The following is a 20,384-nucleotide window of genomic DNA, read 5'->3' as shown; positions in this document are numbered from 1 at the left end:
TTCAAAGTGCAGGAGGCAAAAACTGATACCACTACAGAGTAACAGATGAATACACTATTATAGCTAAAGATTTCAACACCTCTCTATCAGAAATGGATAAATCTAGCAAGCAGAGATGAGTAAGGATATAGTTGAATTGATGAGCACCATCAATCAACTGCACTAATGGACACCCATAGACTATGTCATCTAGCAACAGGATACACATTCTTTTTTTTTTTTTTAAGATTTTATTTATTTATTTGACAGAGATCCCAAGTAGGCAGAAAGGCAGGCAGAGAGAGGAGGAAGCAGGCTCCCCGCTGAGCGGAGAGCCCGATGCGGGGCTCGATTCCAGGACCCTGTGATCACGACCCGAGCTGAAGGCAGAGGCTTTAACCCACTGAGCCACCCAGGCACCCGATACACATACTTCTTAAGCTCACATAAAAAGCTCACTAAGATAGAGCACCATTTTGAGCCATGAAACACACCTCAATAAAATTTACAAGAATAAAGATCTTCCTCACCTTACAATGGGGTTACATCCTGATAAACCCATTGTAAGTGGAAAACACTGTAAATAAAAAATGCATTTAATACACCTAACGGAACAACAGAGCTCAGCCTCACCTACCTTAAATGTGCTCAAAACACACTAGCCTACGTTTGGCCAAAACCATCTAATACAAAGCCTATTTTATAATAAACTGTTAAACAAAACATGTAATTTATTAGATACTATCCTGAAAATAAAAACTAGAATGGTCGTATGAGTGCAGAATGATTTGAAGTGTATCTGTCGATTATGCTTGTGATTGTGGTTGACTAGGAGATATAGCTGTCACTGCTCAGCATCACAAGACTGCCTCATACCACATATTGATAGGCTGGAGAAAGGTCAAAATTGAAAATTTGACATGTGGTTTCTACTGGATGTGTATCATTTTCACACCATCATAAAGTCAAAAATCGTAAGTCATACATGCCACTTTAAGTTGGACACCATCTGTAGAAATCATACAATGCCTACCTCGTAGGATTAAATCAGAAATTAGTAACAGAAAGTTGAAAAATACCAAGATATGTGGAGATTAAACAAAACATTCCTAAGTAACACAAAGGTCAAAGAAGTAATCTCAAGGGAAATTAAGGAATATTTTGTACTATAGGAAAATGAAAATGCAACTTATCAGAATTTGTAGGATGAGGTGAAAGTAGTGCAAAGAGGGAAATTTACAGCATTAGATGTGTATATTAGAAGAGAGATCCAAATTAAACATCCAAGCTTCTACCTTAGGACACTAGAAAAAAGGGAGAGCAAATTAAATCCAAAGTAAGAAGAAGAAAAGAAATAATGAGTATTAATGATTTCATTTATTTGTCAGAGAGAGCGAGTGAGTGAGCATAAGCAAGGGGAGCAGCAGGCAGTGGGGGAGAAGCAGGCTTTCCACTGAGCAATGCAGAATTCCATCCCAGGACCCCAGGATCATGGCCAGAGCTGAAGGCAGATGCATAACCAACTGAGCCACCCAGGCATCCCAAAATAATGAGAATTAGAGTAGAAATCAATGAAATCAGAGATGGGAAATCAATAGAGAAAATCACTAAAACCAAAACCTGGTTCTCTGAAAAGATCAATATAGTCAATAATTGTCTAGCCTTGCTAACTAAGAGAAAAAAGAGAGGACATTAATTACCAATAAGTGAAAGAGGGATATCACTACAGACCCCATGGACATTATTAAAAGGATAGGAGCACCTGGGTGGCTCAGTGGGTTAAGCCTCTGCCTTTGGCTCAGGTCATGATCTCAGGGTCCTGGGATGGAGCCCCACATCAGGCTCTGCTCAGCAGGGAACCTGCTTCCCCTCTCTCTTTCTGCCTACTTGTGATCTCTGTCAAGTAAATAAATAAAATCTTAAAAAAAAAAAAAAGGGATAACACAGTGCAATACAATGAACAATTCTCTACCCACAAACTTAATAACCTAGATGAAATAGACCAATTCCTTCAAAGATGGAATCTGCCAAAACTCACACAAGAAGAGGCGATCTGAATAGACTTATAACTATTAAAGAAATTTAATACTAATTGAGTAACCTTTCAAAACAGAAAGCAGCAGGCCCAGATGGGTTCACTGGTGAATTCTCCAAACATTTAAGGAAAACTTATATCAATATTCTACAATCTCTTTCAGATGATGGAAGTAGAGTTAATACTTCCTAATTCACTCCATAAAGCCAGCATTACCCTAATACCAAAATGGATAAAAACATTACAAGGAAACTATACATCAATATCTCTTATGAAGATAGTTGTAAAAATTATCAACAAAATGTTAGTGAATTAAATTCAACAATGTATAAAAAGAATTGTACACCACAGCCAAGTGAGATTTATCCCAGATAGGCAAAGCTGGCTAAATATTCAAAAATAAATTAATATAATCTATCACATCAACAGACTAAAGAAGAAAAACCACATGATCATATTAATAGACACAGAAAAGGGATTTGACAAAATCTATTTGACAAAGTCATGAAAAAACTCTAAAGAAACTAAGAATAGGGGAGAGCTCCTCAATTTGCTTTAAAAAAATAAAAGGCTACAAAAACCTGCAGACTGTATCATATTTCATGGCAAGAAACTCAGAGTTTTTCCACAAAGATCAGGAACAAGGCAAGGATATCCCCTCTTACCACTGCTTTCAACACTGTACTAGAATTCTTAGCTAATGAAATAAGACCGAAAGAAATAAAGAAAGAAAGAGAGAAAAGGTATACAGATTAGGAAGGAAGAAGTGAAACTGTCTTTGTTCAAAGATGACATGATTATCTAAGTAGAAAATTCAAAAGAATCAATTAAAAAAACCTAGAACTAAAAAGCAATTATAGTGGTGTTTTAGGATACACAAAATACACAAAAGCTGATCACTTTCCTATATCCTAGCAATAAACAAATGGAATTTGAAATTAAAAACACAATACTTTTTACATTAACAACCCCCAAATGAAATATACATAATCTAAAATATATATATATATGTATATAAAATATCTGTATAAGGAAAACTACAAAACCCCTTTTTTAAAAGACTTATTTATTTACTTGACAGACAGAGAGAGCACAAATAGCCAGAGTGGTAGGCAGAGGGAGAAGGAGAAGCAGGCTCCCGGCTAAGCAGGAATCCTAATATGGGGCCTGATCTCAGGACCCTGGGATCATGACCTGAGCCAAAGGCAGATGCTTAATCTACTGAGCTACCCAGGTGCCCAAAAACTACAAAATCTTGATGAAATAAGCCAAAGAACTAAGTAAATGGAGAGATAGTCTAAGTTTATGGACGGGAAAAATTCAATATTGTCAGGATGTCAGTTGTTCCCAACTTAATTTATAGAGTTAATCAATCCCAATCAAAATCCCAACAAGTTATTTTGAAGATATCAAGAAAGTAATTATGCAGTTTAGATGGAGAGCCACAACACCTGGAATAGACAACGCAATATTGAGGGAGAAGAACAAAGCTGAAGAACTGGTATTACCCAAAATCACATCATTATATCGTAGCTTACTATAAAGCTACGGTTAACAGGACAGTGTGGCACTGGGAAAAGACTAGACATATAGGTCAAAGGAACAGAATAAAGAGACCCCATAAATAGATTCAACTGATCTTTGTCAAAGGAATAGAAGTAATTCACTGGAGCAAAGATAATCTTCAGTGAATAGTACAGGAACTCAATAATCACGTGCAAAAAACAAAAATGAAACAAACATCTTACACATTCTAACAAAAATTAACTCAAAATGGATCACAGACCTAAATATAAAACACAAACTATCAAACTTCTAGAATATAGGAGAAAATGTACATGACTTTGGTTTTGGTGATGACTTTCTACGTGCAACACTAGAGGCATAATCCACAAAATAAAGAAATGATAAGTTGGGGCAGCTGGGTGGCCCAGTTGGTTAAGAGTCCCACTCTTGATTTCAACTCAGGTCATGATCTCAGGATGGTGAGACTAAGCCCTTTGTTGAGTGACAGGAGCCGATGAGAATCCAAATTGGTACAGCCACTTTGGAAGACACTTGGAAGATACAAAACCAAACATACTCCTACCATATGACCTAATAATCACATTCCTTGGTACTTGTACAAATGATCACAACATTAGGCCCACACAAAAACCTGTACACAATGTTTACAGTAGCCTTTTTTGTTTATTTGTTTACAGTAGCCTTATTCATAATTGCCAAAACTTGGAAGCAACAAAGATATCCTTCAGTAGGCTAATGTGTCAATGAACTTGGTACATCCAGATCACAGATATTATTCAGCTCTAAAAAGAAGTGAGTCATCAAGCCATGAGAAGACATGAAGGAACTCTCAAATACATATTACTAAATGTAAGAAGCCAATCTGAAAATATTGAACATTGTATGATTCCAACTATATGACATTCTGGAAAATGCAAGACTATGGAGACAGTAAAGGATCAGTGGTGCCAGGGGTAGGAGGGAAAGAAGGACAAAGAGGTAGAACAGCTCCTCGAGCACAAAGGAGGATTTTGCAGGCAGTGAAAATATTCCATATGACATTATTACAGTGGATGCGTGCCATTATACATTTGTTACAACTCAGAATGTACACCAAGAGTGAATACTGATGTAAGCTATGCATTCTGAGTGATAATGATGTGTTACTATAGACTTATGTACCACTTTGGCAAGGAATGTGGGTAACTGAAGAGGCTGTATATGTGTGCAGCCAGGGCTGTATGGTAACTCTGGACTTCCTGCTCAATTTTGCTGTGAATCTAAAGCTGCTCTTAAAAAAAAAAGAAAAGAAAAGAAAATTTTTTTTAAACAATGACTTTACGTAACATTTTTTAATAAAATAAAATAATAGAAGTTTTAATTTTTTTCACAAGAAAGAAGATTACCCAAAACTTAATATGTTTTCAGTTTAAAAGGGTCCCCTGTGCATCTGGCATTATAGATGAAAACAAAACTATCCAGAGATGCATCACCATAACGGCTGGAGCATGGGAGCCCAGAAAATTTCCAACAAATTTCCAGAGAGAGAGTTAGAAAAGATCTGGATTCAAATGCTTTTGGACTTCTGAATGGCAATATTGAGAGACAGAATGCAAAAGCAAAGGCATTTGCATTTCCGAAAAAAATGGCATTTGCAATTCTGAAAAAAATGCCTGAAATTCTGTGTTTATTAGGATGTGTTTCCCAAAAAAGAGGAAGACCTGTGATGCAAGGATCAGGAGGGTTGCACAGGGGAGAGGTGAAGGAAAGTCCCAGGCAGCAGTAACTGGGGACCGCAGGATGACAGCCTTCATCGGCTCTCAGAGGGCGCTGTCCAGGGCAGCAGGAGCAGGTCCACACGCGCTAGGGCACACTGTCCCAGGAAGATAAGATTCTGAGAATAACTCATTTACCCAAATCTGCTGAGAAGAGATTTATAAAAGCAGACAGGAATTTAGGGTCAAATCACAGAGAAATAGGAGAAAAAAAAAAACGAAGCAAATAGGAAAAACCCATTACCGACTCCAGAGGAAAAGAGATCTGAGGAGAAATAAAAGCAATCAATCATAGCTAACGACATGTTCCAGCTTTGAATACACTGGTATTATTATGCAAATGGAGGACGAGGCTTCTGGTTGAGCTAAATTCTCATCTACTGTACTAGTAGGATGAAAAAGGGAAGGATGCAAATGGAAAAAGGATAGCAAGGAGGAAAGAGAATTAAATATTCATAAACTACAGAAAATGCCTACACATGAAAACCAAGAAATTTAGAAACAGGGAGGGGGCAAATACCAAAAGAAACAGTTTAAATCATGGTTCCTCTAGAGAATAACCTAATGAGGTGGCCGGAGGGAGGTGGGCTGTTTGTCAACCACTGAAGGCTCTGAGATTTTATCTAACTTGCATGGTAACAAGTTAACAAGTTCATGAATGCTGGCAGAAGACACAACACCTGGAGAACAGAGACGCAGAAGTTATTATGTACAAGGACAGTATTATTGTTTTAATTTTGTCCTCCAGAACCCCAGTTCTCACAGTGTGGTACCAAGGAAGCCAGCCGACACCTGAGTACCCAGTGGGTTGCATTGCAGGAAAAGAAGCCTGAGCTTAGGGAAAATGAAGTTTTAACAATGGACAGTAAGTCTGCAGGCCTTTTGTTGGTGAGGAAGATGCTATGCTGCTGTGTCCAAGGCTGTTCCTTATACAAACATCCTTAAAAAGATACTGAGGAATGAAGAAGGGCACTTAGTGCCTCATTCACAAGTCATACAGAAATGCAACAGACCCAGGGGGAACTCATACTCAAAACTGTCGTGGTTTTTGTTTGTTTGTTTTGTTTTGTTTTTTACAATCAACCTCCCTGAATTTTTCTTTTAAATGCACACACACACGTATTGCCTTCATAAATATAAAAATCTACTAAGTTAGGTATTTTGAAATTATTAAAGACAACCCGCCTAATCCTTACTCCCACGGACTGGGGAGATTTTCTCTCCAAAGGTGAAACAACGTGGGAGAAAATTGGGAAAGGATGTTTCGTGGAACTTTGCGCAGAGCGGGCTCGTCCTGAGGCGGGGCGGTCTCAACCCCAGCGATCAGACCCAAACATAGAGCAAGGCCCTGAGGCCGCCAACCCCGCCCTTCCCTTCGCAGGTTCCTCCCAGGCTGGTTCCCCCACCCCCATGAGCGCGGGTCCGGCACCCGCGAGGCCGGGATCTGACGCCCACGCCTGTAGGACAGTTACAAGCATCCACGCGTGTCAAGGGCGTGGAGCAGCCCGTTCATAATTTGTGTTGACCACAGTCATCCGAGGTGTGAATGGAGTCCCCTCAAAGTCAAGAAGTCCGAACAGAGAGGGAGGACGTAGCCAGGGGGTTCTTATCTCGGGGCTGAAGGCCAGAACGGGTCTCCCGAGCCCCGCTCAGATGAGGCGGCCCCGATGCCTTTGGTGGCAGGTTGGGACAAAGGGTGGGCTGCATCCTCAGCGTCAGCAGATCCCCACCCCCACCCCACCCCACCCCACCCCGCCAGGAGCAGGTGGCTGGCCTCGCGCCCCCCTCGCCCTTGCGCGCAGGTGCTTGGAGCGCTGGAGGTCCGGCGTGTGCAACTGGCCCACGTCCCGCCTGGCGCTGGGTGCCATCGGTCCCGCCTTGGCTGCTTCCTCGCCCGGCCTGGGACCTTAGCTCACCAGCGGCGGGGGCGGGTGCTTAACTTGGCTAAGTCGGCTGTAGGCTCTCACCCTCCCCTGGGCAACGCCACCGCCTGAGGCCGCGGAGGAGGGCCAAGCAGTGCGGATCCCGTTTATCAGCCCCATCTCCCATTACATAAGGCCGGGCCCCTATCTCCGCGGGCCATCGCTGCGACCGCCCAGCCAGCTTGCCTTCTCCCACGCGCGGGGGCGCGCCTGCCCACCGCTCCGCACATCGGTCTGGCTGGTCCTGGGGATTGGGGGACGTTGACTCATCTTGGTGCAGAGCTTTGGGACTTCTGCATCCCACGGCAGTTCCCTGCTCCTTCCCTCAACACGGAGACCCCATTCTACAGATGAGGAACCGGGTCCGCAGAGGTGTCATACAGCCAAGTAACAGTGCTCCAGCCACTGGGTCACCGGCCAGGGGCAGGGGCTGGCTTCTGGGTGTTGGGGCCTACACGTGGGCTGGGAAGCTTGGGAATTGGCCAAAAGAGAGGGTGGGAGGAGAGAGTGGGCAAGGCTGGGAAGCTTGGGAGCAGGAGCAGAAGCACCACTTGCGAGCCCCCTGTGAGGAGGTTCAGCCTCACCAGGAGTAGGACAAAGGCAGCCTGAGAGGGCAGAGAAGGGGCCTGGAGGGGGAAGCACTGGTTTAGGGGAGGAAGTGGGTGAGGGAGACACCCTGACATCAGTACTCAATAGGCAAATGATGCGGTGTCTGTTGCAGGGGCTTCTGGAGGACTCTAGAAAGGAGGGAGAAGCAGGCAAATGGCTATTTGCAGTATCCCGGCAGAGGCTGTTCAGGGGAACCATGGAGTGGGGGCAGGCTGCCCTCCACAGCATTCAGTCTGCATAAACCTGGGTCCTCCAGGGATGACAGCTTTGTCCCACAGACACTGGTGGGCAGAGGCGGTTGCCCCAGGTCTCAGTGGCACTGGGAACAGTTACACTTTCCAACCTGGGCTTCCTACCAGCCTAGCTGGTTAAGGGCTTCCCATCAGGATGGGCCCACGCTGAAGGCCTGAGTTGGAGGCTCTGTGTTTAGGCTCCCCATGCTCAAAATTATCATCAAAGCAACTTTAAGTTGTTTTTTTTTTGTTGTTTTTTTTTTTTAAGATTTCACTTGACAGAGATAGGCAGAGAGGCAGGCAGAGAGAGGGGGAAGCAGGCTCCCCACTGAGCAGAGATCACAATGTGGGACTCAATCCCACAACCCTGAGATCATGACCTGAGCCAAAGGCAGAGGCTTTAACCCACTGAGCCACCCAGGCGCTCCAAAGCAACTTTAAAAAGAAAAGTTCCTGGAATGCCTGGCTGGCTCAGTCATTAAGTGTCTGCTTTTGGCTCAGGTCATGATCCCAGGGTCCTGGAATAGAGTCCCACGAGGGGCTCCCTGTTCAGGGAGGAGTGTGCTTCTCCCTCTCCCCCTATTCGTGCCATGCTCTCTCAAATAAAATCTTGGGGGGTGGGGGGAAGAGGTCACAGAAGGATCCCTGACTCTGACTGGATCTTTCGTTGGAGACCTGAGAATCTGAACCTCTTACAGTCCTTCCCACAGTGGAGCCAACAGGGAATTGGGTGGAAGAAAAAGAACGAGTTTTGTATCCAAATCAAGTATGAGAGACCAGTTCATTGAAAAACAAAACCCCCAAATTCACACATCTGGTAGACTGTAGTCATAGCCCTGTCGACCGAACACTTCTGTTCCCAAACACTTTTGTAAACCAAAAGGGTCTGAGGACAGGTGCTGGGCAGATACTCCGGGTAGCTACCCAAGCAAAACCGCCGCAGTTCCCGCTGGCATGGCTGACACCAAGCTGCCCTGAGGGCCCTCTCACTCACCCCTGGAGTAAGCACATCCATATCTTGGGAAGAGCTCTAGACCCCTCTCAATCATAAGTCCACAAGAAATCAAACTCTTTCCTTTGTGCGACGCTGGATTTTCCACAAAGTAAAATCAAGATGAGTAAAGATGTGGTTTCTAGATAGTACTCGACAAAGCGGAGACCAGGGTTGGAGGCGTCATCACTTTGGCCTATAAAAGCTGCTGCAAGAGGCCAAGGCCACAAGCCACTCAGCTTAGGCCAGCCTACGAGTCTGCTCCTCGCTCCTCCTGTGTTGGCTTTCAGCCCCATGGCGCTCTGGTTGACTGTGATCATTGCTTTCACCTGCCTTAGTGGCCTTGCCTCCCCAGGTCCTGTGCATAACTTAACCACCACCAAGGAGCTCATTGAGGAACTGGCCAACATCACCCAGAATCAGGTGAGTACCCTCTGGCCAGGGCCCTAGCTCTGAGGTTGTTGGAGGTTACTGGTCATGGCTCAGGCCATGAAGGCTGGGCCCAGTGGTAAGAAGCCCCATGGACCAGGATGCACCCAGCCATGAGGGACAAGAGCCAGGGGTGGGGGGCAGCAGTATGGATGGACCCATAAAGGGTTTTGGTGGAGCCCCCAGGGACCATCTCTTCCCCTGGCCTGGCCCTGCCTGCTATGGCCAACTCCTACTCAACCATTCAAGAAGAGGAAAGCAGAGAGGCACCAGCACTCTTCTAGGACTATTTAGCATTTCCCATCTGGTTTGAATGGAATAATGGGGTCACTAATCACAGCATTTTGGATAAGCCCATTCTTATAGAAGGATTCATTAGTAGTCAGCTCCTGTCCCTAGTGGTGACGGCTCATACTTTCTGGGCAATAACTGTGTGCCAAGCCTACTGCTGGGTGCTTTTCATCTCATTCCATCACTGCCAACCACCTCCAAAGGCAGGTGTGATGACCCTATTTGACTGACTAAGCCTCGTTAAGGTTAAAACCAGATTCAGATCAGGCCTGGCTGATACCCAGCACCTATGCTCCAAACTGCAGTGTTCCCCAACTCAGAAGACAGGGTCTTATATACTAACCTCCACCCTTCCCCATCTGACTGAGCTGGCCACCCCTTCCTCCCTCCCCCAACGCCATCCTGACTCTTCCCTGGAGGTGTCTTAACTGACCAGTCAGATGTTTTCTCTGCTGCAGCCCTGGCTGCAGAAAGCTTCACACAAGGCCTGTCCCTTACTGGTTGTGTCCCTCAGATTTTTCTCTCTCAGCCCCAGGGCCCTAGGCAATGGTCTCACTGACTATGCAGAGCAGGAAGTGAAGCTCAGGAACACTGGGGGGTCCCAGGCCTGGCTCTCTGCTAAGGCAGGGATGCCTGTGGGGGCGGATCCCTGTGGAGACATGGCCAGGGGCTTACTGCCTTTTTGCTCCCTCAGGCATCCCTCTGCAATGGCAGCATGGTGTGGAGCGTCAACCGGACCACCAGCATGGTAAGGACCCCCTGGACACTGTGGGAGACGGAGCTGAGGCTGTAGGTCTTGTGCTGGTGTTCTCTGAGTGGCACTCACATGCCTTGGGGATTCCTAGCGAGCTTCAAAAGCTGCTCACAGTTTGGAGCCCTCCCACCACCTCTAGCAGGGCTCTCTGCCTCTTTCTTCTGTAGATTCAGTGAAAGTGTGGGGGTGGTGGGGGGCAGCCGGCAGGGCCTAACACCCCTGTGTTCTTCTCCCTGCAGTACTGTGCAGCTCTGGAATCTCTGACCAGTGTCTCCAACTGCAGCGCCATCCACAGGACCCAGAGGTTGCTGAGATCACTGTGTCATCAGGATACCCCGGCAGGGGTAAGGCCCTTTGCCCTGTACCCCCAGCCCTGCATTCACTCCTGCCAGCCCTGGGAGCTCTAGGGGAACCTGGGTGAGCGTCAGAAGGCAAGCGCCCACTCGGGGGGTGGGTCCACTGTGGCTGCAGCAACACAGCCTTTGGGATTTCCAGGATCCGGGCTCATGGGCTCCTGACTCCTACCTGAGCTTCAGTTTCCACATCCATGAAATGCGGGTAATAACAGTACCCACTTCATGGGGGCTTTTGTGAGGCTTAAAGAAGCCGGTTCCTGGAAAGCCCCTGGTGAGAGCTTGTCACCTTCACTCTGGCATCCCACTAACAGGCCGGTCTCTTTGTCCTGCAGCAGACCCCCAGTAAGCACAGCCAGGACACCAAAATTGAAGTGATCCAGTTGGTGAAAAACCTGCTCACCTACGCACGGAGTGTTTTTCGCCATGGAAATTTCCCATGAAGCATGAAAACCTCACATTCTTATTCACAGAGGCAGACCTGACCATTTAAGTTACAGATTCATTTTTTCTTTCAGATGTCACAGATTTCTTGTTGGGATAGGGTGCAGGGAGGGAGGGAGACATGATTTCCTTAGCTTGGATCTCAGCCTGTGCCACCTGCCTCCACCACGCAGAGCCCAGCCAGTGGCTCTACACTCCGCGAAGGACAAGAGAGAAACACTGCTTGGCAGGACTGCCCCCTCCTGAGACCAAACCCCTGCATTACAATGGGAGCTGCCTTGGCAGACACAAGTGGGAGGGGGCCTTGCTGTTCACAGGCATGGCTAAGGCAGACAGCAGCATCCCAGGCACATTTCTTCTTAGCCTTATTTATTATTGTGTGTTATTTAAATAAGTGTGTTTGTCTGTGCTGGGGACAGGGTGGGACTGTCGCCTCCAGAACCTGGAGCGGGGAGCCCGACGATGTGGGTGTTAGGAGTCCCTGGGAATAAGCACTGTGTGTAAAATTCTGCTACCTCACTGGGGTCCTGGGGCCAACACAGGACGGGAGAGAGGGCCAGAGAAGCTGCTCTTGTCTGCCACGCAGCAGCTGGCCCTCAGCCAAAGAGTAATTTATTGTTTTCCTTGTATTTAAAATTAAGAAATAAAATATGTTATCAAAGAGTTAATAATATATAGAAGCGCAGCCTAGAAGGTTGCGTTGGGTGTGTGTGGCCTGGGGGGAAGGGTCACTGAATGTGTTCTTTCACTGACTTGTCAAACTGGAAGCCAGAAATAAAGACAGTGACAAGACCTGATGATGGTTGTGTTTTACTTTGGCCTGTGGGGACCCTGAGACACTGAGGAGTTCTTTGGGAGGCAGGGGAGGTGGAGGAGGGGGCCTAAGAAGGAGTGTGGGAGGATTAAGGGAGAGGACCTGGGCTGAATGGAAGTAAGTAAGCCCAGCAGGAGGCCAGCTGGCCTGAAGGACATCCCCCACATGCTACTCGCAGGAAGCAGCAGCTGGGGCCAGGACTTCTGGGTTCAAGGAGGACACGTGAAACAGGTAGTGGCTTCAGAAGTCCTAATCAGATCTTTCGACGAGTGGCCCGCCTATGTCTGGTACCACCCACACACCCTCTGGTGTCTCCCTCACGACCTCTCTGATGCTCGGGGAAGAGGTGGCAGCATGGCCCAAAGTTCAGTATCTGGTAAGGTGCAAAGCCAGGGTTAGAACCCAGAATTCACTCCAACTCCAAAGCCCATACCACTCCACCTTCCTCTGTCCAAATGTCATCTAGCCTAAAGGCATGACTTTTTTTAAAGTAAGCTCCATGTCCAGATGGTGGGGCTTGAATTCACCACCTTGAGATCAAGATCTGAGATCAAGAGGTGGACATTCAACCAACGAGACAACTCAGGAGCCCCACGACTTTTATAACATTGGCATCAACCTGTTGGACCCCTCCCATGATAGGAAGCTCACGAATTCCTTTCTAGAGACAGCCTAGTAAGTCCCTGGACACATCCCATCATGAGTGTAGTGCTCACTCATCACCTCTGTGAATGAAGAGGCACCAACTGACTTATGGTTCCTGTACTATGGAATGAAGAGTGGAGACCGAAGGTCACAGGGCCATGGTCAGACTGCCACCCCAACCAGATCTTTTTGCTTCTCCCCTGGCCCAGGCCAGCACCATGAGTGCCAGAAGCAGCAGCCCTCGGCAAGCCATAGGTAATAATGCTCTTGCCCATCAGGAGGGTTTTCAGAGAATCCCTGAGAGGTGCCCAGAAGGATGCGATGCCTCTGCAGCAGGTTGTGGGTCATCAGAGACCAGTGTCAAACACCGAGTGGCAGGCAGTTACCTTCCCTGGGAAGCCCCAAGCCCTGTGGGAACATCCACAGCAATCCTCAGAAGCCAGTGGAGGCAGCCACCCCGGGACCCATGAGAGAAGAGACACCATGGCAGGACCTGTCCGGGGTAGGGGACCATGGCGGGCAGCTCCGGGAGCCACTCAGAGACAGCGGACCCCTTGCACCCAGGCAGAAGCTAGGGGAGACCTCGAGAGGGGGCATATGAATGGAGTGTCCCGCGGGCTGTCGAGGGCAGGCACTGAACAGTCTCTGTGATCCCAGGAGGTCTCAGAACCTGTTCAGTCCCACTACATTTGTGGTGGCCTGCCTGTGGCCCACAGTCCTCCAGCCCTCAGGGCTAACAATGACCAAGACACCATACACACTCAAGAGTTAGCACCAGAAAGAAGTCTCTGTACAATGGCGGGTTCTGAAAGGGATGCTTTACTAGGTAGGCAGGAAAGTCAGGTAGTAGGCAAGCCTACGCAGTAGGCAAGGTTTCTGCAACCACTCTCCATCCAGAGTTTCAAGACTTTTAAGGCCAGAAGATATTTAGGGAAGATTAATGTTTTGTTTTGTTTTTTAAGATTTTATTTATTTATTTGACAGACGGAGATCACAAGTAGGCAGAGAGGCAGACAGAGAGACAGAGAAGCAGGCTCCCTGCTGAGCAGAGAGCCTGATGCGGGACTCAATCCCAGGACCATGGGATCATGACCTGAGCTGAAGGCAGAGGCTTTAACCCACTGAGCCACTCAGGCGCCCGAGATTAATGTTATTTTTATACAAAAACTTAGCCATCCATTCTCTGGTATCATCAACTTTCACATCCTTTGCCCAACCAGAGCATTGGCCTATTTGTCTGAAGAAAGATGAACGTCTCTGGGTGAAATTCCATGTGAATCTCTCAAGAATAAAGACTGGAACTGAGATTGGTGTGGGCATGGTCTTTTAGGATTTCCTAAGAATGTATCCCAGTGGTAGGCAGGAGGGTGTACGGCACTAACTGGCCGACGAGGCCACACCACTAGGGGTCCACAGCGCATCACAACCCCAGCTACCCATAGGTTCCTGCCTTCAGCTCTGAGACTGTCCCCAAGACAAGGAACCTGTGTTCACCGAGGTGTGCAGTCAGCTAGTGGGGGCTCGGGCCCTTCCAGGAACAGTGGACCTCACAGAGCCACAGAACCATGCCAGTGTGGGTGGCAGAGAGGAGGGCCTGGCCAGGAATGAGAGAAAGAGACAGATGAAACAGGAAAAAAGGGTACGTGTCAGCTACTGTAGCTAGGAGCATCACTTTCTAGGGACTGAGGCCTGGGGTATTTGCTGGGAGTTTCTCTAACCATGTGGTCTCACTTCTTCCATGCGGAAAGGCAAACCCCGAGCAGGGCCCAGACAGAAGGGCGGTTGGGAAGAGATGGGTGCTTGCTGAGTGGGAGGGAGATGCTGGTCATGAGGCCCAGGGTGGGGAGCCCCTCTGCACCCCAGGAACCCCAGGCCCCAGAGGTTTCACTGGAAGAGGGGCCAGGGCTAGAGTGAGAAGTGAGACACACTTGAGTTTCCGGTGAACTCGGCACTAAACAGCTCTGTCTGCTGCTCAGATGAGGTGTCAGAGAACACTGCAAGTCACTGCTGGGGTTTATCTGAGGCTGGCCCTCTGAAGCGCTCAGGACTCAGGAGGACAAGGACTTGCCTCTTGTTTCCTTGTGGCCTAGCAGCTTGAAAGCTGGGGTTTATCAAATTCATCTGCTCGTGGCTTTTTCACTATCATCAACAGGAAAGCGCCTTCTGCTTAGTATCTTAATTTAGCTGGTCAGTTTGAGCAAACCCAAAAACCGTTCCTCCCTTTAGCCGACTCCCTTCTAAGCAGGCCCTGCTGAGTCCAGGCTGACTATGTTCCAGGCTGACTGCCTGGTCCCAGACCCACTGGCCAGTCATCTGGGCCTCTCCAGGCCCAAGATGGGGTCAGAGCTGGTGGCCATACCCATGGTCACCACCCCCCACTCTGCTGCCCAACTCCTACACTGCCAAATAAAAGTCATAAAGTCTCATTATCTTCCTTCGTTTCTCAGCTCCACCCAACAGCAGCAGAGAAAAGGGTTTGCAACGAACTTTCCCAGATCAACTGATTTCCCGGCAGCTAGGGAGGGCCCCATGACAAAGCCATTTGAAATCCCAGAAGCAATTTTCTACCTACGATCTCACTTTCTGTTGCGCTCTCTCCCTGCCCCTGCACAATGCCTTCTCTTGTGGAAAGTGATTGTCTCAGAGCGTCCCTCAGAAACGCCCCCAGCTGGTGCACCACTGGGGCGGACGCTGCTGTGTGGTCACCGGTGACGCAGACACCAACATTAAATATAGCGACTTGCGTCAGTTCCGCTCGCTGCATCACTCGGACAAGCTAGGGAGCCAGTGGCGAGGGCAATTCCTGAAAGCCAGCCTGCTATGGAGGCCCCTGCAGGCCAGTGGGTCCATGCCCCCTGCTGAGCCTGGGGCCCTGAGCCAGAGGAGCCTCAGGAACACCACATTAGAAAGGCAATTTCTCATTTAGTGTCTCCTCTTTCTACTCATCTCTGTTTTCCTACATTTTCTATAATGAGCATATATTCATTTCCCACTGGGGGATACAGACAAAAGTAGTTGAAAATAAACTAAAACGAAACTGGGGACTGGTCCATGAACGTCAGGAAGGGGCCTGCAGCACTTGCAGGACAGATTAGTCAAGACCTTGAGCTCAATTCTAAGCACCCCCTGGGAGCAGAGCTGGGCACCGGGAGGAGTCTGGGAGGCAGGAGGTCCAGCACCACTCCTCCCAAAGGCCAAGCAGATCCTGTGTTGCCAAAGAGAGAGGAAGACACACCATTCTTGGGGGTCCTTACCCAGCCCTGGCCTGCCAGACTGGATGAAAGGGAGTGAGATGGGAAAGGGTGGGCCACCAGTCCAGCTCTGAGGCCGAGGTGATGTTGATCCCCCAGGGACAGATGGAGCGGTGCTGCAGACTCCTCAGCTGGCTTCTCTCTCTCAGAAGGACCTTCCACCTGCTGCTCAAAGAAAAGAGAAGCCGGCAGCCTATGGAGCTACTTTACCTCCACGCAGAGAAGCCAGAGTCCACAGCTAGGCCTGCTTTAGCTCCCTCCTGCCCGCCTTGTTCACTCCCACTGAAGGGTCCTCCTTGCATCTGTACTCAGGATCCCATTCTCCCTGTCCTCACCAAGGGCTAGGGCAAAGACTACAAGATCCAAACAAGTCCCACCCACGCCCCTAACTTCCCTTGTGGTTACTCAGGCCAAGTCTCAGCTGCCCTCTCTGTGAAATGGAGCTTCATTCATTCATTTAATAAGTATCCATTGAGGCCTTTACTAGGTGTTCTAGGTGCTGAGACCCATGATGAACAAAAATAAGGTTACTGAGCGGGGGGACAGACTCCACAAACAAGAGAACACAGACAGTACAGGTGGTGGTGAGGGCTCTGGAGGGCACTGAGGCAGTGGTTTGGTGGCGGAGGTGGTACTGTGAGGGTAGGTCAGAGAAATCCTCCCTGATGAGGTCAGATGGAAAAGAGATCTGGATGGAGTAAGGGAGGGAAAAAGGCATTAATTGAGGAAAACATCCAGGGAAAGGGGACAGCAAGTGCTTAAGTCCTGAGTGAGCATTAGGATGCAAAGAGCAGAGGCCAAGGGCAGGGGCAAGTGGGACAGAGGGTCGGGGCTCTGATGGCCGGAAGGCTTTGGTCTGGTGGGATGGAGTGACACAATCTGGCTTCCATTCAACGGAGGCACTCAGGCTGCTGTGTGAACAACAGAACGTGGGGACAAGGATGGCAGCAGGATGACCAATAAGGACACTCTTATGGGAACCCAGGTGGGATAGGACAGGCGAAGAGTGGGTGTGATCAAATTCTGGAGATTTGTGATCTATAAGACACATACTTGTATATCATTTACATAAATATGGATGATATCATAAATGAGATCATGATGTATATTATGTAATATATAAATGTTAAATATATAACTTTTCTACCCATGTAAGTCTTAAAACTCCTTTATCATGGGAAATTTTAAATACATACATAGTAACTCCCTAGGATCCATGGCCCAAATTTAAGTTAGCAACTCATGGCCAATTCAGTTCTGTCTCTGCCCCCAAACCCTCTGCCAATCCCTACTGCCCTGCCCCAATTCACCCATCCAGCCAGCACACCCTTCAGTGTAGACACAGTTCCAAAGCAGAGGCTTTGTCCAGAGGCACAGTCCAGAGGTGCTGGCCTGGATGTGGGCATGGGAAGCATGTACCATGGTGTGAGCACTCTGAAGGACGGAGCGGCCATAATTTACCGAGCAAGGGAGGACTGGGCTCAAGTTTGTACCCATTGAAAAACTACTGATCACACAGAAACCCCCACCCCCTCAAAGCACACCCCAGCACAGCCTGCGCTCCCACCGGGCACCCACTCACATCGAACTTCAGAAGTGACATCTTAGTGATGTCACTGATTATCTCCTATCAGTAAATCCAGCGGAAACGCTTCTGCCTTATCTCACCTGCCCCTGAAGAACATCAGACACCAATGACCACTTGCTTCTCCTCCAAGACTCTCTCGTGCCTGGGTTCCCTCGTAGACCCTCTGGCTGTCTGCCTCCTCTCTCTCCTCCCCCTCTCCCAGCAGCACTGGAATACCACAGTTATCTCCTACTCTCTCTCTTCCAGAGCCCCTGGGCCGGTACCATCCTTCCCCTTGGATTCCTCACCCTCTGTGTCTACAACCCTCAGCTCATGGTCCCTCTGGCTTCCCTCCAAAACTGCAGCTCCCAATCCAGAAACCTGGGGCCCTCTGGGACTGCTCAGTCTTCCTCACCCCCATATTCAACTTATCCCAAGTGCAACGGCGATGATGGTGGTGATGATGATAGTTGACATATGCAAGCTTCCTACATGCCAAGCAACACACCAGACACTATACTTATTGCCTCATATAATCATCCCACACTCCAATTATTAGCCCAGTTTGCCAGAGAAGCCCAGGAAGGCACAATTCCCCAAGGTCACCCCAAGACCAAGTGGCAGAGCTGGAACTCATAGCAGGCCACACTGACTGCAGGATATGTGTTCTTCAGGGACAAGGCACTGCTGGGAGTCACTCTCGGACCCGTGGCTCCCAGTGCCCCATGTAATCCAAGATCCATGATCCTTGACCTGTGATCCCTGCCAGCCACCGGCTCTGAGCTCATACTGAGTGGTGAGTGCAGTCCTCCAGAAGGTTCCCCTCCCAGGCCTGCTGGCTTGCTCAGTTTCTCCAGTTCCCTTCTGGCCTTCCATGAACTATCCCCCTGCCCCCCTGGCCCTCTGCTAAAGTCTACTTATTCAATGTCTACGAAATACACCTCCTTTGGAGGATCCTTACTTTCCATCATGAATAAGCCTGGGAGGAGCTGCAAAGGGCTCTTTTGCATGTTGTCCCACTCAGTTGATGGAAGAGGACAAGTGCAGAGCTTAGGGCTGGACGGGGCCATGGGGATGGGTGGTGTGGCAAGACTCTGCAGCCATGGCCAGGAAACCCGGCTGCTCTGCTCAACCCCCACTGATCCCTATTCTCTAGGGAGCTGTGGAAGGTGGGAGGAAGTGGATACCCCGTTCTTGTGTCCTTGGGCTGGGAGTGGGAGCTGAGGTTTCCTCCTGGAGCAGTGCTGGGGGTGTCTGGACACGGCTGAAGCAGGAGCTCTGAGACCCCTGGACTGCAGGCTCAGTGATATGCTCTTGAACTCCACATGAGCAGTGGCAGCCCCAGGGATAACAGCCCTTCCTGTGGGTTATTTCTTTAGGGTCCTGGGCCCAGCCTGCTCCTCTACCCTCCCAACATTTTCATAAACACCTACTTTTCTGCACCAAGTACTCTCTGCATAAGATACCCAGGGCTACCTATCTCCTGCAATGACTGCAGAGTCCAGAGTCTAAGTCTGAGGGCCACCATGTAGCACTCATGGTGACTCTTCCAAACAAGAAGGCCTCAACGACTAAGAAAGAGACACATCCAGAGCACCTGGGTGGCTCAGTAGGTTAAGTGTCTGCCTTTGGCTCAGGTTGTGATCTCGAGGTCATGGGATCGAGTCCCGCATCGGGCTCTCTGCTCAGCAGGGAACCTGCTTCCTCCTCCCTTCTCTCTCTGTCTGCCTCTTTGCCTACTTGTGATCTCTCTCTGTTAAATAAATAAATAAATAAATAAATAAATAAATAAGTCTTAAAAAAGAAAGAAAGAAAGACAACAAAAAGAAAGAGACACATCCAGGAGGGACATGTGTGGGGTAGTGTCCAGTGGCAAAACCTCCACTGGCCCTGTCCAGATCAGCTTTGCTGAGATTAAGTACCACAGTCATGTGACCAACCAAAAATATGACTAATAATAACAATAATAATAATAGCAATGCTGTCACTGACAGAGCACTCACTATAGTGCCAGGCACTATTCTGACAACTTAAAAACATTAACTTATTTGTTCCTCACAACAAACACATGAAGCAGGTACCGCTATGACCCCCACTTTACAGGCTGGGAAAGATGAGGAGCCAGCCCTGACCCACCATGTGCTCAGGTAGCCTCCAGCAGCAGCCACACCTTGGGGAGTGATGAGTGCCAAGCACTTTGGAAGGAACCCCTCACACACTCCTTCACAGGAATCTAGGAGGAGCCACATTGCTCCCATGGCACAGTCGAGGAAACTGAGACCCAGAGAGAATTAGTGATCTGCTCATGATCAGAGAGTTGACAAGAGTTCTATTTGCTGGACTTGAAAACCCAGTGTTCAAAACTGTTATGTTCTAAGGTCTAAAAGGGAAAGCGTCCACCCAGGAGCCAGGGCTGGTTCTCAGCACTCACACAGGCTGAAGGGAAGGGCGTCTATGACTGACACAGTCAGAACCCAGCAAAGCTGTCAGCTTCTCCTTGAGCTTTGGTGCCGGCCCGCCTGCCTTGTATAATCACCACCCATAACCACTGAAGACTGGGAGACGTGGGGGTTGGCTATCCTCGTCCCTGATAAGAAGGACCCATCTCCCAGGCCTCTGTCCAGCCAGCCACAGGCACAGCTTCCATGGGGCCACATTGCAGGGATGATAGGTCCTTTTCTCCTATCCTTTAAGGAAAACTTCAGGTCACTCTTTGATGTTCTGGAAAGTTTACCATTCTTTCCCTGCCCTTATCCAACCACTGAAACAAAACAAAACAAAGAAGC

At 48.5% G+C, this 20,384-nt stretch overlaps 1 protein-coding gene across 1 annotated transcript; it reads left to right on the top strand.

Annotated features, from left to right (window-relative positions):
- The first annotated feature begins 9,282 nt into the window (after positions 1-9,282).
- IL13 (interleukin 13) lies at positions 9,283-10,997 on the top strand. Its single transcript, XM_082723317.1, has 3 exons — positions 9,283-9,473; positions 10,465-10,518; positions 10,764-10,997. The coding sequence occupies exons 1-3, from the start codon at positions 9,345-9,347 to the stop codon at positions 10,929-10,931; spliced, it is 351 nt and encodes a 116-aa protein (XP_082579443.1). The 5' UTR covers positions 9,283-9,344; the 3' UTR covers positions 10,932-10,997.
- The last annotated feature ends 9,387 nt before the right edge of the window (positions 10,998-20,384 follow it).

Source organism: Mustela nivalis (genome assembly GCF_964662115.1).
Source record: "Mustela nivalis genome assembly, chromosome: 3".
Taxonomy (NCBI): Eukaryota; Metazoa; Chordata; class Mammalia; order Carnivora; family Mustelidae; genus Mustela; species Mustela nivalis.
Note: the sequence above shows the minus strand (reverse complement) of the source record. Positions and strands in the feature narration are given on the sequence as shown.